Here is a 16,277-nt window from a genome sequence, read left to right on the forward strand (position 1 = left end):
TACTGATTTAAATCACCTAATTAGAGTCACTAACCGCACACACACACACACACACAGGGCATAGAAGCTGAGCTGTAGCAATGCTAGCTGTGACCCTCAAGTGCCACTTTATCTAGTAGTATATCATCTGTAAAATTACTGGTAGCAAACCTCTTTACCTTTATTTATTGAATAGCTATCTACATCCTACTATCTGCTTTTTCTATTTCTATGTACATCTGAGTGTGCTGATTTTTTACTTTGATTCTGCTGGTGTAACGATGCTTCATGTCATCTCCTTTTCTTTCACTTCATATCACAGTTTTCGGGGGTCATTTTGCATTCGCCTATTGGGGGATTTAAAATGGAGACAGTGCATGTTAGGCTTGCATCACACTTACTGTGTTAAATGTGTTGCTCTGATGGAAGTTCATTTCAAATGAGAGAATCTGTTACTGTCGCATGATTCTGCTGTAGATGCTTTAGATGTGTGAGTTTCTTTCGGAAACATCTGGCTTTTAGTGGTTTTCTACATCTTGTTTTCACATCTTCATACACACTGTTGCCATTGACGATATCACTACAGCAATGACCGACAAAGAGGAAGGTAAATGTCAAGAGTAATTGTCCATATGAACCTTTCCTCGCTTAAAGGACAACTCCGACTTTTTACCCAATATCTGACGAGACGATTGCAACTTTCAAATGTATTGGTATAGAAACTATTTGTCATTAACAAAAAAACATTACAAAATGTTGAAGATACACACATTTAGCCCATGGATTAAATTACTTTACTTAGTTTGTCATCTCAGAAATTTGGTTTTGTTATATAATAAGTCACATGATAACTGTTTCTCTGATACTAGCATGTAAAATTCCACAAAAAATGTTTAAAAAGAAGAGAGAAAACAGGCTTAACATTCACTGTGGCCGGAATTGTCCTTCAAAACATATCCGCCACTAAAACTCTTCAACTTTTTCCAAACTGAAACCAGATCATAGGTCGTTTAGAAGATATTGTCGGAACATCTGAAAGTGTGGATTTGATGTTTCAGGGAAGCGAAGAGGACCTCCACAAACACTTTAAAGTGCGAGTGTGTGCAAGGCCTCAGCCTCACCAGGTACTTGTCACATCCAAACACATGAAGTAGCGTTCTTCCTCCTCCTGCGACCCCAGTCCTTCGCTCCCCTCTTCAGAGCCCTTCATTGTTAATTTATTCCTTTCATCATTCAACTCTATATGAGGAGTTAAGGGAGGGAGCGCTTGTTTCCCTCGTCAGGGTGTCCCTCCAGTGTGGCGCTGCTCCGGAGCAGATGGCGTCTGTGATAATGATCTATGGTGCGTGTGAGAGAGGGTGAGAGAGAGAGAGGGAGAGCGAGAAAGAGATGTATGTGTGTGGCTTAGTGCCTCCTCCACTTCAGCAGTGTCGCACCAGGGTCACATTAAATCCCATCGATCTCAAACACAACATGCACACACACACACACACACACACACACAATTCCACGCTTAACATGGTATGTTTTACCCTCAGGCTCTGGCTCTCTCCATAGAGTTGTTGCATCAGAAACATATTGATTTTACACAACATCATGGAATATCATTAAGACGTTACCGTAAAGATAGACTTGCATCATCTGCTCCTAATTCAGGTTTCAATCTTTTTTGAGAGGCTCTTTATTTTAGCAATCCAAAATGAAGAGCCTTCACATTTGGAAGGCAGGTTTTGGAAGTTACAACCTGTTGAGTTGGCTTTGTCCCGTCTTATGCTTTAAAGCATATACACCAAGTTTTAGGGGAATTGTTACCCATTAAGTGATGAGAACATAGTCACCAAAATCATCCATGTGTCCCGGGTAGATCATTGGCTCTGTACTAACACATTAACATACACTATGTTGAGTGATAGTAGGCTCCATGCTAACACTTTAGCATACCATACACTATATTGAGTGATAGGTGGCTAGCATTAGCTCAAAAGTGAGAAAATTAGAACTTGTAGCAGCTTTAAAGCTAATTGGTATCTGAAATGATATGAAGTCAAGCAGTTTTGTGTAGAGATTGGCATAATCTACATGAAATATTATGCAAAAATAACACTGTTTTGAGCTGGCAGGGACTACTTTCCCTGTTTCCATGAAGTGAAAGTGGTGGGTGAAAATCACTGTGCTGCGGATGAATATGTGGTTTCTCACCTAAAATATTTCCTGCTACATCAGCTAGGCTATATTGAGTTAATGACATTTCATGTTTTTAAATTTATGGATCTACAGGCAGCTTCTTACTTTAGATAACGCTAGTGTCCTACCATCACTCATGAGCCTACTATCACTCGCGTACCTGGTGTATGCTAGTTAGTGTATGCTAAAGTGTTAGCATGGAGCACCAGAGCCAATGATCTACTGGGGACATATGGATGACTTTGGTGTCCATGTTCTCATCACTTCATAGGTAAGTTGACCAATGGGCCAATCTCTGAAAAATCTTTGTGTGTTCCTGTAATTTCTAGAAGCAGATAAATCTTGTACACTCATACACACACTCACAGATACATGTAAAGATATGCATGCTGGCATAAACATACTCATAAATGCATGCTCATGTATACACACACACACACACACACACATTCACCCACCCACACAAGCATATTTGCATATCAGTGAGGACATTCTATTGTTCTATTGACTTACATTCATTCTGTATGCCCTATTACACATGCACAAGCCCACACAGCATACACACACACACACACACACACACACTCCTCTGAAAGTGTTAGCTTTTGATGAAACATTAAACTCCCCATCTATTTAGAGGACATGAATGATGCACACGCACACACACACACACACACACACAGTAAATATTGCAGCAGCGGTGACAGTACACTAACTAGCTACGATGGGTGGAAAATTATTTGTAAGATCTTAAATAGGCGTAAAATTGCTGAATATTTTAACACCCCCTACCCCGCTCTAACGCTTTCAAGATTCCTCTTTCTTTATAAAGGCACATGAAAACAAGTTGATTGGAAGAGAGAGAGAGAGAGAGAGAGAGAGAGGTGATGAAAGGATAGTGGGGGCAAGTGTGGGTGATACAGAGAAAAAAAAGAGACAGAAATAAGCATACATAGAAATAGGTATATTTAAATTAGTGGACATTAGTTTGTTTTTTGTTTGTTTGTTTGTCTGTATCTTTTGCTCTTCCCAGAGATTACCTGTCAATCAAACAGTGTGTCCAGTACTGTGAGGTCTTTTTCCTAGGGTAAAAGGGTAGCAGTAGGGTTAAAACAAGGGAGGGATAGAAGGCTGGATGAATGGGTGTGCAGGCAGGCAGATTAATTGATTGATTGGTTGGTTGAAGGAATCACTCATTCATTTATCTGTTTCGTGTCAAATCTCCACTGGAAAGCGCTAATATATTTGCCCAGCTTTCAAGCCACTGTTGCTTAAAATAAGATTCAGCCGATTTCCCCAAATAGTCATTTGCATTGCATCAGATCAGTGAAGTTCTGCAATGATTTTTTACCCAGGAATGGCTCCCAGTGTCAGAGCAGCCAAGTTGCACCAAAAAATGTCAAATTAGAGTGGATTCTGACAGGAATAAATGAGTCTTACTGTGAATAGGGCATGACATACAAGTATAAATGTATCAGGACTAAACATAAATGTCTCCCGCTTCTCTGCTCTGCCAGACATTTCATAATTCCCCCAAAAGGTCAAATCAATTTGATATCCAGAATATAGTGTCTGATTATGCTCGCTGAACAGCACAAAATGTACACATTCTTCACTGGTGTTTGCAGGGAACCAGAAGGCCAGCAGCATCTAGCCTTAAAAGACATTGATTTTTTTCTGGTTAAAAGACAAGCATAAAGAGTCACATCGAGACACATTATATGGACAAACAATATGCTGACATTACAATATAAATATACAGTACACTGTCGTGGTGCACTGCAGGTAGGAGATCTGAAGTGTCAGCATAACTGGAAGGCTTAATTAAAAATCATTACATGTCACCTTTCTCAAAGTTAAAAATCACCAACTCTCATCAACTCCTATGGACTGCTGTTCAGTATGGGCTAGACACTTGGGATTTAGGAAAGAACAGACACTCATCTAGTGTCTCTCTATACTATATGAGTATGTGCCGAGCATGTACAGTAGTAATCGCTTGAATGTCAAATTCGTTTATCAATTTTTGGCACACTTGTCAAGTTGTCATGCAGCAGAGAGAGAATGAAGCAAAAGAGGTGTGGGGCAAAAAGGGTGGGCACCCAGTTTCCTTTGCTTCCTAACCAAATAGTTTTACAACATGCAGACAAGATGACAACATACAATCACTTACCTGAAACTTACATTTTCCAATTTAGGTATGTAGATGACTCTCTCAAGATGACACTTACAACCCAAACCCTATTTTCCCATAATTTTCCATCATACCAATTCAGAGGTGTGACCAATTCAACTTTGCTCGAGTCCCAACTCAGTCTCAAGTCTTAAGGCACAAGTCTCAAGTCAAGTCCCAAGTCTAAATGTGGATTACCAAGTCAAGTCCAAGTCAAGTCCATGTCATTAATGTCAAGTCCCAAGTCTAAATGTAGAACAGCAAGTCAAGTCAGAACAAATCAAGAGTCCAGTATCAATTTAATAGAGTTTGAGTTCAATAAATTAAATCATTCCATACAAATTCAGAACTTTCAATCTGTCATTTCCACAAACACAAAACACTTTTGTCAAGACTTAAGAAACCTTCAATGAAAAAGAAGAAAAAGTCATCAAAGTACAAGTGAATGTCAAGTCTCAAGTCTTCTCTTCATGCATCAAGTCAAGTCTCAAGCAATTAAAATTGTGACCCAAGTCTGACTCGAGTCCAAGTCATGTGACTCGAGTCCCCACCTCCGTACCAATAAATTCTGACCAAAATCTCATCAGTTTGTTAATGAATGTACAGTATGTATCAGGGATTATATTTATTCATTCACCTCCTGTTTCTTTTAAAACTGCTTTTACACAAGTTCTCTCCAATCAGAGATGTAAACTCCCCCCCTGCCCTGACAAAACATGGCTAATGTGTCAAAGGTCAGATGAGACGGAGAGTGTTAGGCAGCGTCACTGGACGGCGAGCGGAAAAGGTCACATTTAGCTGATCCCTAAAATGTCGAGGTTAGTTCATTCGCTGTTCAGAGCAGTGTAGGCCACATGGCAAGAGGAATTACCATCATGTCCAGTAAATGACAACATGATTGCGAATAGTGTTTTAAATGTTAACATCTTCTGTCCTCGTGTGCTATCGTAATGAGAAATCTCGCCGCGGTGCGAGTCTCAGTGTACCGTCCCGTGATTCCAAAATGAAGTGGAAAAGGTCACATTTGGCTCCACATGCAAACTACATTCATTCCAACTGTTGAGATAAAGACCGTGACAGAAAGGCAGCGTTTGTTTTTTAATCTACTCGATCCACCAGGTGAGTGGGGTTTATCACATCGGGACGATTCAGGTAGCATCAGGCGTGTTCTTCAATCACAGGAAAGCCAATCACTTTCAAATAGGCAGTCATATATCTTCATATTTGGTGACCTGACTCCCACCGCATTTTTTTACAAATACTACAGTATTTAACCAAGTGTGACAAAAGAGCTCAAAGACTTTTACTAGCACTACTTCTCAGAACAGTGCTGCTACAGTGTTTTGTTTATTGACTCCCAACCTGCGCTCCATTATAACATTACAACTCAACAAGTGACCGTGAACAAGCAAACGCCTCACCCGACTTCAGAAGAAAAGGAAAGATATTTAAAACAGACTGGAAGAAGTGACCCTTCCTTTCTTTTCATCCGGTGAAACCCTTAAGGTGTACAAAAGCTCCAACTAAACACCAAACCCAAATCTGTGTAAAGCCTGACATCTACTGGTAAAAAGCATGCTACTGAAATTGCCATCTGCTATAGGCTGATCTTTGGTGCCAGGTGATGTCACCACCTGTTGTGAGGAAGGTGACATCACCTGGCACCAAAGATCAGATAATAGCAGATGGCAATTTCAGTAGCATGCTTTGAGCAGGCTTTACACAGATATGGGTTTGGGGTTTAGTTTCTCTATAAGGGATTGTGAACTATAAACGACATGACATATGACAGGCATTTTAATTGATACTCGGTAGGTAAAGCGTGTCATTTAATAAAATGGCAGACAATGGTAGGCACATTCTCTCACTAACTGTGTATATTTGTTTTGGGAGTCAATAATTTCACTTGACATTTCCACACATGCACACGCCTTTTGAAGTTATTTCAGGAAATGCCAAATCATTCATTCATTGCATTCATTGTGAAAACTTCATAATTGATTGTGGGAGGTGATATGTACATATCACATATATACAGTCCATATTCTATCATACTTAGATATCACTAAGGCTTTCACTACTCCCGCTCTCTACGTACACACACACACACACACACACACACACACTCTTTAGCGAGTACTGCTCTGTGTGACCTAATGTACTTCTCTGTACTGTACTACTTTATCTGGACATTTATAAAGGTCAAATCTAGTTGGAGACCCAAACTGCATATAAAGCAGGACAGAGTTCTCCTGAGTTGCAGTGATGTGAGTCTTTGTGATCTGTTTGTCTGTTCAATGTTCACTATTTGGCAAGTATGGATCTGATTCTGTAACTGTAATACCCCCTTCACCCTCATACACACACACACCCGTGTGTGTGTGTGTGTGTGTGTGTGTGTGTGTGTGTGTGTGTGTGTGTGTGCGTGTGTATGTAAGCATTGTCTCCTCTGGTTGAGGATTTGAGCGGTGAACTGACTTGTTAAAGTGCACTATGTTCTTTTTAAATTACACTGTTATCATTCTGAAGCCTGTGAACTTTCTCCTCACACATACACACGCACACACACACACACACAAATGCACACACACACACACACGCTTTCCACATCAAAATAGCAGTGTAAAATCTTCAAGACAAGCTCAGATCATGAAAAGTTCAAAGATCTTAAGTGCACGCTAACTAGTGTGTGTGTGTGTGTGTGTGTGTGTGTGTGTGTGTGTGTGTGTGTGTGTGTGTGTTCTCCAGGCTTTTCATATACAGACATACAGTAAACAGCCAACTCAACATATCTTTTGACCGCACACATTTTGATATTCCGATTTCTGAGTTCAGACACACACATTATCTCTCTTCTTCCTCTCATAGAGACAAATACATACATTTCCATTCAAAGTAACCTTGAGTTGATGGAGAAAGTAAAAAAGAGAATGAGGGAGAAGAAAATTGCATTTTATTTTGAACAAAATACTCAACAACCTCTGTCTTTCCATTGTGTGAGAGTATGAAGCTTTTTGTACTGTCGCACACATTGTGAGTCTCTCTGGATGAAAGCGTCAACTAAATGTCAACGATGAGGGAAAGGAGAGGAAAGGAAAAGAGGAGAGGGAAGGAGGGGGGAAAGGAAGGAAAAAGGGGATGGGAATAGAGGAGAGGAGGAGGTCTGGGCGAAGGGTTGTCTCATTAATCTTGGAGGGGCGCAGCAGAAGCTCCGGCATGCAAATGAAACGATCAGTCTTGTCAGAGAGAGAGAGAGAGAGAGAGGGAGAGAGAGGGAGAGAGGGATAGGAAGCAAGAGACGGAGAGAATGATAGAGCGATTGACAGGGGAGATTGGGAGAAAGAGAGAAAAGGTGAAGAGGAGAGGACGTACGAGATGGAATGGAAAATAATCCTCTCCATCTGGTAGGGAGCTCCACTCTAACCTGCTGGCACCGTGTCCCGTCTCTACTGAACTCTCTCTCTTCTCCCTCATATCATTCATTATCTTTAGAGCGCACCGTTTTCATGCCAGAAAAATCCCCAAAAACCTACGAGGATTCAGTGTTTCTCGCAGAGTTTTATTGTTGTCAGGGTGGAAAAGCCTCTGGAACAGCATTCGGACCATCACGGGACACTGAAACTCTCCATTGAAAGCCATAGTAATGAAAGAGTTTCAGGTGGGTTAGCAGCTCCTTAAGGCAGAGTGAGGCAGGTTTCACTGCAGGTTGAGTAAAATCCTCCCAAACCGCACTGGAATGACTCCTCTGGTCAGATAGAAACATAATACTAAAACATATTCACTAGCTGAGTATAGACGGGGGCTTTCAGGTGGTGTAGCGTTCCCTCTGGCGGCCATTTTGGAGGTCCTCAGCTCTTGGCAACTTGGATGAGAACAACTAATTCCATTTCTACACTTTGGACACAGCAGCCTCACCAGACATAGATAAAACAGACATGGTTAATTTCTGTGTTGTTTTTAGCTGAAGTCTGATTATTTCTTCATAGATACATCTGATCGATTTTGTGTTTAGATGACATCAGCTTGTCAGTTAACATTAGCTTGCTAATCATAGCACCTGGTTAGCTAACTGTCACTGTCTTGTTCACTAGCTATTACATGGCTAGTAGCTAGTTTGGGGATTGTTGCATGTGAACATCGGTTGTTTTGCTTAAAGGACCATGTTTTACGGTTCTGTGGGATATTAAAAGTTTTTGAAAGGTTCTTTGTGGAACCATCACTCCGAAGAACCATTTTCGGATCCAGTTCGCACCTTTATTTTTCTGCGTGTACAACTCCGAGTGTTTCGGACGCTGTTACGTTCAGATTACAGGCTACAAAGCAATTTCTTTTAAATCGCTATTAAAAACGTATTTTTATAAGCTTGCTTTTTTGCATTAACTTTTTTTTTTTTTTTTTTGTTATTTGACTGTTTTTATCTTTTTTGTTGTTTGTGTTTCCTCTGTTAAGGGGAGGGGAGATTATTTTGTATTATTTGTGAAGCACTTTGTAACTCTGTTTTGAAAGGTGCTATATATATAAAGTCTATTATTATTATTATTATTATTTTTCTACGTGTACAACTCCGAGTGTTTCGGACGCTAATGTTACGTTCAGATTACAGGCTACAAAGCAATAGGAAGTAATTCATTTTCAGTGGAAGTTGGGCAGTGTGTAAAATGTAGCAGCATGTCGGCCGTGCGCGGCTACAAACTGAAGTTCAGATGGCTTCAACTTTTTTCTTCTTGTACTTCTACATGTAGCTTGGTACGCCAGACCGTTTTGTAGCTTTTGTAGCCCGTTGTCTGAACGTACCATAAGGCTAAAGACAAGGGAGGGGAGATCATTAGACACACATGCGTCAGGTGGAGGGCAGAGGGAGTGTGTCCGGTGGTCTTCAGGGTAGAAAGGCAGCCGGTCAGTCGACTCATTCGTCTGCAGGGAGACAGAAACAAGGCATGAGGTCTATGGACCAGCTGAGGCAACGCTGAGCCGGCTTCCTCTCAGTTGACGAGCTCCAGCTGTAGGCGACTGCGTCCCCGATGTCTTCCTCTTCTGTTATTCTGGCTTTGTGGTGCTGCGGGGCAATGCTCAGTGTCTGTCCTGGTGGCATAGCTGGCAGGCAGTGTGATGGGAAAGCTAGGTCACTAGTTCACAAGATCCTCCCAGGACCTTGTTTTGACAGTTTACTGTGTCACAGTAACCTCAATTTGGAGACAAATCTACCTCATCGTACTTTTAACATTACTGAATGGATCTACAGCCACACCAACAGTCTTTTTCAGGTATCTCTTTTCTAATGGACCTCCATGATAGCACCAAACGTGGTCGCTTGGAGATTCATAACACTGCTCCAAAGCCTCCAAAGCCCTACAAATCGGCGAACCAATGTCTCTCTTTCTTTCCTTATGTATCAGTCTCTCTCTGTCCTCTCTCTGTTTCTCCCCCCCTCTCTGACTTTTAGTCACTCTGTCTTTCTCGCTGTCTCTCTCGGTCTCTCTAGTACCCCTTCAGGTGCTTTTATCCAATTCGCACAAGCGCTGGTACATTACAGCGGAGTGGTTGGCTCAATTTGTTTTTTGCTGGTTTTTTTATTTGGTTTCAAGAGTCCTTTCCCCATCACAGTGTTGAGAGGGCACTCAACATTGACCACACCAGATAATAAATGAATACCCTAACTTCCATGATGGCCTCTTTCGACATAATCAGTATTAGACATCATCTCCCGCTAAAGATTCACCCATACCTTTTCAGGAATTGATTGATTATTGTGTTTTTTTTTTTTCATTTTTCAATCCATTAGTAATAGTTTGGGTCATGAAACATTTCGTACGCACGGGAGACAATGTCAGCTGTCATTTATGGTAAAATAACAAAAAAACTGGTTGAATGTGATGAATGTGTATGCGGATGATGTGCCGTTACTGAGAAATAAAGAAGATTTTCTCATTGACATTCATAGGTTTTTGACATTCACTATGCATTATCAATAGAGAGACGTGGTCCCAGGGTCGGGAAACATTTTCTACACATGAGAGACAATGTCAGCTGTCAGTGATGACACTGTCAATGCGGAAAAAATGGAAATGCAAGGTTTCTGCTGAGTACCCCACTGGGAATAATGAGGCATATGTATCTGTTTCCACTACAATCAAGATTCATCAGTCTGAAACTCTCTCAAACACTGCTGGTAATCAACCTCTTCCCCCCTCTTTCTCTCTCTCTCTCTCTCTCTCTTTCTGTCCATCTCTCTCTCTCTCTTTCTCGCTCTCTTTCTGTCTATCTGTCTCTGCCTCAGCTCTCCAGACTGCTCAGCCTCCGAAGGTCCTCTTCCCCCCGGAGAGACAAGACACAGTGATAGAAGTCACGCCTGGTAAGGATCAACAGCTCTTCTCTTTTACTGTTTCCTTTGGTTAAAGTGGTAATTCTCCAGTTCCTCGCTATTTTTTAAATTGTGTCTCCATCTTTGTTGCTCAGCCTCATTGCTGTGGTGTTTCTGCACTGCTCTTCCCAGAGATCAGCTGTCAATCAAACAGTGTGTCCAGTACTGTGACGTCTTTCTCCTTGGATTTTCTGTTGATGCAGTTTGAGTTTCTCTTTTCTTTGTCTGTTCAACCATGGTGGCTATCACTGCTCATGCTAACTATCCAGCTCTTCTTCTGTATATTATTGAATCACTACTGTGGTATTTCAATCAGAGATAGAGAGTAGCAAAACGAACAATATAATGAAAAATCATTATTACTTGTAATGAGCTACTTTATTGATCCCCAGAGGGAAATCCTCTTCTCTCTTGCTCCTCCTCCACAGGGAGGTCAGAGGTCAGGTTCAGCTACACAGCAGCAGTCCTGCAGCTGGTAGGGATTCAGTGTCTTGCTCAAGGACACTTCAGCAGGGCTGATGCTTGAACCCGGGTCAAACAGTTGAAAGCCGGTTTCTCTTTATCCGCTAGGCACATCCACCCCCATACTCTCTATCTGTCTATCTGTGCACAACTCATTTCTGTCTTTTATCTCATCTCTTCAGCGATTAATGGCGGCTTATGAGCGGATACGTATTAAATCTCATTTACTTTGCGTTGAAAACTTTTGCAGAGCCTGCATAGAACTTGATACGATGCTGCTTCGCTGTCTGCTGATGAGAACTGGCAGATAGTCAAAACCGTGACCTTTCGAATTTTACTTTTTTCCACTTTCATTTGTCTTCTTTGGGCACTTTTCACATTTAGGAGAAATGGCGTGCTGATTGGCAGATCACATCAATCCCAAAAATGTCTTGTTAGCATCGTTAGCATTAGCGCAGCACAGAAATGAAGTGTTTCTAGGGTCACTGAAGGACACAAACCGGTAAATTTACTTTCCCATAATGCAACAAAGGTCTGGTAAATAAATTAACAGACTAAAATTTTAAATTTGAAGGGATCTCGTTAAGCCTATTTAGGATTTACTTGTGTACTAAACTGTTCAGTGTTGTATTCTGGTGTGGGACTGGTTGGCTGGCTTCCTTGCCAGCTGTGTGTGCGTGTGTGTGTGTGTGTGTGTCCTGCTGTTCAGTGGTCTCTCTGACAATGTTAGCGCTGTAGGTAGAAATGTGTTTGTGTGTGTATGTGCGTGTATTTTTGTGTGTGTGTGTGTGTTTCCATTAACTCCAGATTGATGGTGTAACAAATAGGCCCTAAGGCCTCTGTACACTGATTGCAGCAGGAACACTTTTTAATGGGCACTGCAATCTCACCCCCCAACCCTTCCTATTCCACACACACACACACACACACACACACACACACACCTACAGCAATAACACTGTCAGGGAGACCACTGCACAGCAAGAAACACGCAAGTGCACGCACACGCTGTACACTCACTCACACAAAGACACACATACACACACGCTCTCACACACACACATAAACAGTCTGACTCACACACACACACACACACAGAGTCAAAGTGTGACCCTGCGGTACATTTTTAATTATCATCTTGTTTTAACCTGGGGGGGATTTACATCAGCAACCAGCTCTATGTTGCTCATTTTCCTTTTTTTCCTTCTCCTCCCTGCTCCCCTCCTCTCCGCCTCTCCTTTCAATTCTCTCTTCTCTTCTCCTCTCTTCTCTTCTCTTCCTCTCCTCTCCTCTTTCACACCCCCACCTCCTCCCTTCCTCTCCTCCACTTTTCTCATTACTCCATAATGCTCTGGGTTATAAACACAATTCATTATGCTCATTGTTATTACGCCGATGCCGACTACGGGCAATAGATTGAAAATAAAGAGCTCATAATTAAAGATTGATTCGCGATAATAGCGTACACTGTTTTCTCAAAAATAAAAAAAAAAGAAGAGGAAGAAATCTCTGGTGGAAGACAGCGGTGTTACAGCAGCGATTTGCGCCTCCCCTGCAAAATTTAACCTTTACACCCCTCCGCCGTCAGAAGTGTGTAGGTGTGTATATACAGTACTATCGATGTTATGTGCAGCAGAGCAAGAGATGCCAGGGGAGAGAGAGAGAGGGAAGAGAGCGGGTATGCGTGGGTCCTTAAAAAGTGTGAAAATGTCTTAAAATAAATACGTTATCTAAAATGTACAGTTATTAGAGGTATTTGCAATGACTATTAGATGAATACAGAACAGGGTTAGTAGTATAACATGCATTCTATCTGATTTACTATTGGACTTCATGTCCCATAACAATTAGCCCTCATTTTTCTACTATTACTACTTTTGCCCATTTGTAATTTCAGAACTTTCATAAGCTGTGTTCAATCAGAAATATATGAGTTGTATAAGTAACACAAATTAGATGCTGAAAATAAATGTGATGAAAATGCTTGTGAATTGAAAACAAGAGTGATAAATTGTCAGGCGATTTGATAAATCCAAAGACAATTTGATTAAAATAGAGGCGATTTGATAAAAGCAGCTATTTTCAACACTTCTCTTCCATTTTTTTCATCGTTTACACAACAAATTGCCATTATCATTTAAGGTGAGCAACCTCTAGTCCCTAGAGGGATGGAGAGAACAAAAATGAACTGCTGTAAATGAATGTGAATTTGAAAACAGCATTATGAAAATGCATGTGAAATGAACAGGAGCGTGATATAATTGTGAGGTGACTTGATAAATTAAAAGCAATTTGATTAAATAACTGGTGGTTTCAAATTTCCCTTTCATTCATCAGTCGCACTACAGAATTGCCATTAAGGTTGTTTATCATTTAACATGAGGAATATTTGTTACCTCTGCTCTGAATGCCTAAATGTCAATCAAACCCACGGCCACTGGAGCTCAGCTAACTCAACTCTCAACTGTTCCTGTCTACAACAGGCGCCTCAAGGCATGTTAAATGATAAATGATAAACCGATGGAAGTAACAAAAATTACTTGTGCCAAAAGATGATTTTGGCACAAATTTTTCAATTAACAAGCATTTTCATCACTCTTGTTTTCAAGAGTCTCCGTCTGGCACCTTCATGGAGGTTCGTTGGAGAATTAGCGAGGCTAAATATGTAACAACCGGGCTGGAGAGAGAGAATGGTTGTGGTGTGGCTGTAGATCCATTCAGTAATGTTATAATTGAAAGTGAATAGTCTGATAAGGTAAATTTGTTTCTAAATTTTGGTTACAGTGACACTAGAAATTGTCCTGTCTTTAGCTAGTCTTGTTGGTCCTCGTCTATAGTGCAAAACACTCTGATTTGTAGCTTGAGCTACAGTTAACCTGAACAAACTGTTAGCTAGCTAACTAGCCAGCAGGCTCATTTAGCAAAGATACTAATGTTAATGTTAACATGCAGCTAACGCTAGCTTCTACAGGATATTTTAGTGCACAAATCAGACAAGGCGGTGATAGTCAGCTGACCAGATACTATGGTTAGCTAGCTAACAAGCTGAAATTATCTAAACACAACATTGGTCAGATGTATCAGTGGCAAAATCATCAGTTTCCAGTCAAAAAAGCACAGAAATTATATGCCTATTTAATTTTGTTGAGTTGTAGCCTACATGTTGCAACACAACCAGCTGTTTACAGCCATTGTTGCCAAAAGCGGACTTCCAATATGGCCGGTGCAAGATGTCACCTGGTTTTCTTTTCTTTTCTTTTCTTTTCTTTTCTTTTCTTGGTGGCCTGGTTTTCTTTGTTTATTTTGGTTTTAAAATTGCTCCATTTAAAAAGGTCTGAAAAAGTCTTAAATTTGGCTTTCTGAAACCTGCAGATACCCTGAACGAGGAAAGACAAGAGTCATCTCCCTTCCTCCATCTATCCACCCCTTCCTCCATCCATCCATCCATTATCCAGACCCAATTCTAGGTAATTAAAGGTAATTCTCCCTCTCTTCCTCCACCTTGCTCCCTCTCTCCCTCCGTCCGCCCCTCCATCTAACCACCCGAAACTCGTCCAACTCTTGATCCCTGGCTCCATCCATCCATCTATCCCTCTTATTTCCATCCCTCCCTCTCTCTGTTACTTGAACCTGGCCCAATTAGGCTACAGGTAAATGTGTGGATGTGCATGTAACACCTCCTGATTCCTGATTCCTGATTCCCACTCAAAAGACCCCTTCTCAGTCACACACACACACACACACACGCACACACACGCGCACAAACCAGTGACCACCCACACACACACACAAACACACACCTGTTTCTCGGTTGTTCCACTCTAGCACACCTCGATTTACTGAACTGCACTGAGTGTGTGTGTATGTGTGCATGTGGTCCTTGGTTTATGTGTGTGTGTGCGTGTGTGTGTGTGTGTGTGTGCGTGTGTGTGTGTCAGTTCTAGCTGGCAGGCGAAACTATTAGACCTCAGCTGTCAATGTTTATTTGCTGGCGACATGCTAAGCACTCTGGGAGATTAAATAGCCTTCATGGAAATCACCCACCCACCTACACACACACACACACACACACATCTGGAGATACACATGAAGATAGACACTAAGAGACACACACACACACAGATACACACAAACATACAGTACTTATACATACACATGCACACCCATTCCTAGAGCCACTTACAAGTACACACTTGTACATGAAAACACACACACACACACACACACTCACTTATTATTAGGTGCCAGTGTGAGGTTAGATGTGACAGCAGAGGAAAGATAAGGAGCGGGGCTTTCTGTGTTTCTTCTTCTCCACTTCCGTCTCTCTTTCTCCCGTCCGTCTTCCTCTATCTCTATCGCATTTATCGCTCTTCCTCTGTCTTTCTGGGAGCTGTCTGCCCCTCTCTGTCTTTCTATCCGTCCCTTTGTCTCTCTCTCTTTCCACTCGTTCGAACTGTCAGAGGGAGACGGCGCGGGGCGGGAGGGGCGGCGGCTGAACGCGAGAAAGGGTCTTTACATTTCAGACTCTCATCCGTGAGAAAGGCTCTCGTCGCATTTCCCGCTGTTAGTCATCATCAGCCGCGCGGCTCGGAGCAGAATGATGCATCACAATGGCCCCAAACTGTCAATTTATCCGCAATAACAATACAGTCTGATTTATTCATTTATTTGCTTGTTCATGTATGGGTATGTGTATTGATGAAAAGCTTGTCTCTCTGACAATGCCCCGCCAAAAAAACTGGTGCTGAGACAAAACATTCTTGGAAGGAGGGGAAGGGTGAAGGAAGGAGGGAGCAAGCATGGGAGGCAAGAATGGGGGGGAAGAAGGAAGGTAGGAAGGAGGGAGGGAGGGAGAGAGAGCTACGAAGGAAGATGGGGAAGAAGGGTAGGAAAGTAAGAATTGGGTTGAGGGAAAGAAGGAAGGAATGGTGGAGGGGAGGAAGGAAAGAAGGAAAATCTATTTTCAAAGGAGGAAGAAAGGGAGGGAGGAAAGAAGGAAGGAATGGGGAGAGGAAGGAAGAAACAAGGACAGAAGGAAGCAAGGAAGGACAGTTTGAAGGAGGGAGTAAGAAAGGAGGGCAGAATGGATAGAAAAAATAAGGAAGGACGAAAGGATGG

The 16,277-nt window shown here is 41.8% G+C and overlaps 1 protein-coding gene across 1 annotated transcript in view; it reads left to right on the forward strand.

Moving 5' to 3' along the window:
* The window catches only part of il1rapl2 (interleukin 1 receptor accessory protein-like 2), a 364,025-nt gene that overhangs the window by 289,532 nt on the left and 58,216 nt on the right, over positions 1 to 16,277 (forward strand). The window contains exon 9 of the mRNA XM_078289249.1: positions 10,614 to 10,688. Coding sequence (XP_078145375.1) covers positions 10,614 to 10,688 — 75 coding nt within the window. The remainder of the gene's footprint in view (positions 1 to 10,613; positions 10,689 to 16,277) is intronic.

The sequence above is a fragment of the Centroberyx gerrardi genome, chromosome 16, assembly GCF_048128805.1.
Source record: "Centroberyx gerrardi isolate f3 chromosome 16, fCenGer3.hap1.cur.20231027, whole genome shotgun sequence".
In the NCBI taxonomy this organism is placed as follows: Eukaryota; Metazoa; Chordata; class Actinopteri; order Beryciformes; family Berycidae; genus Centroberyx; species Centroberyx gerrardi.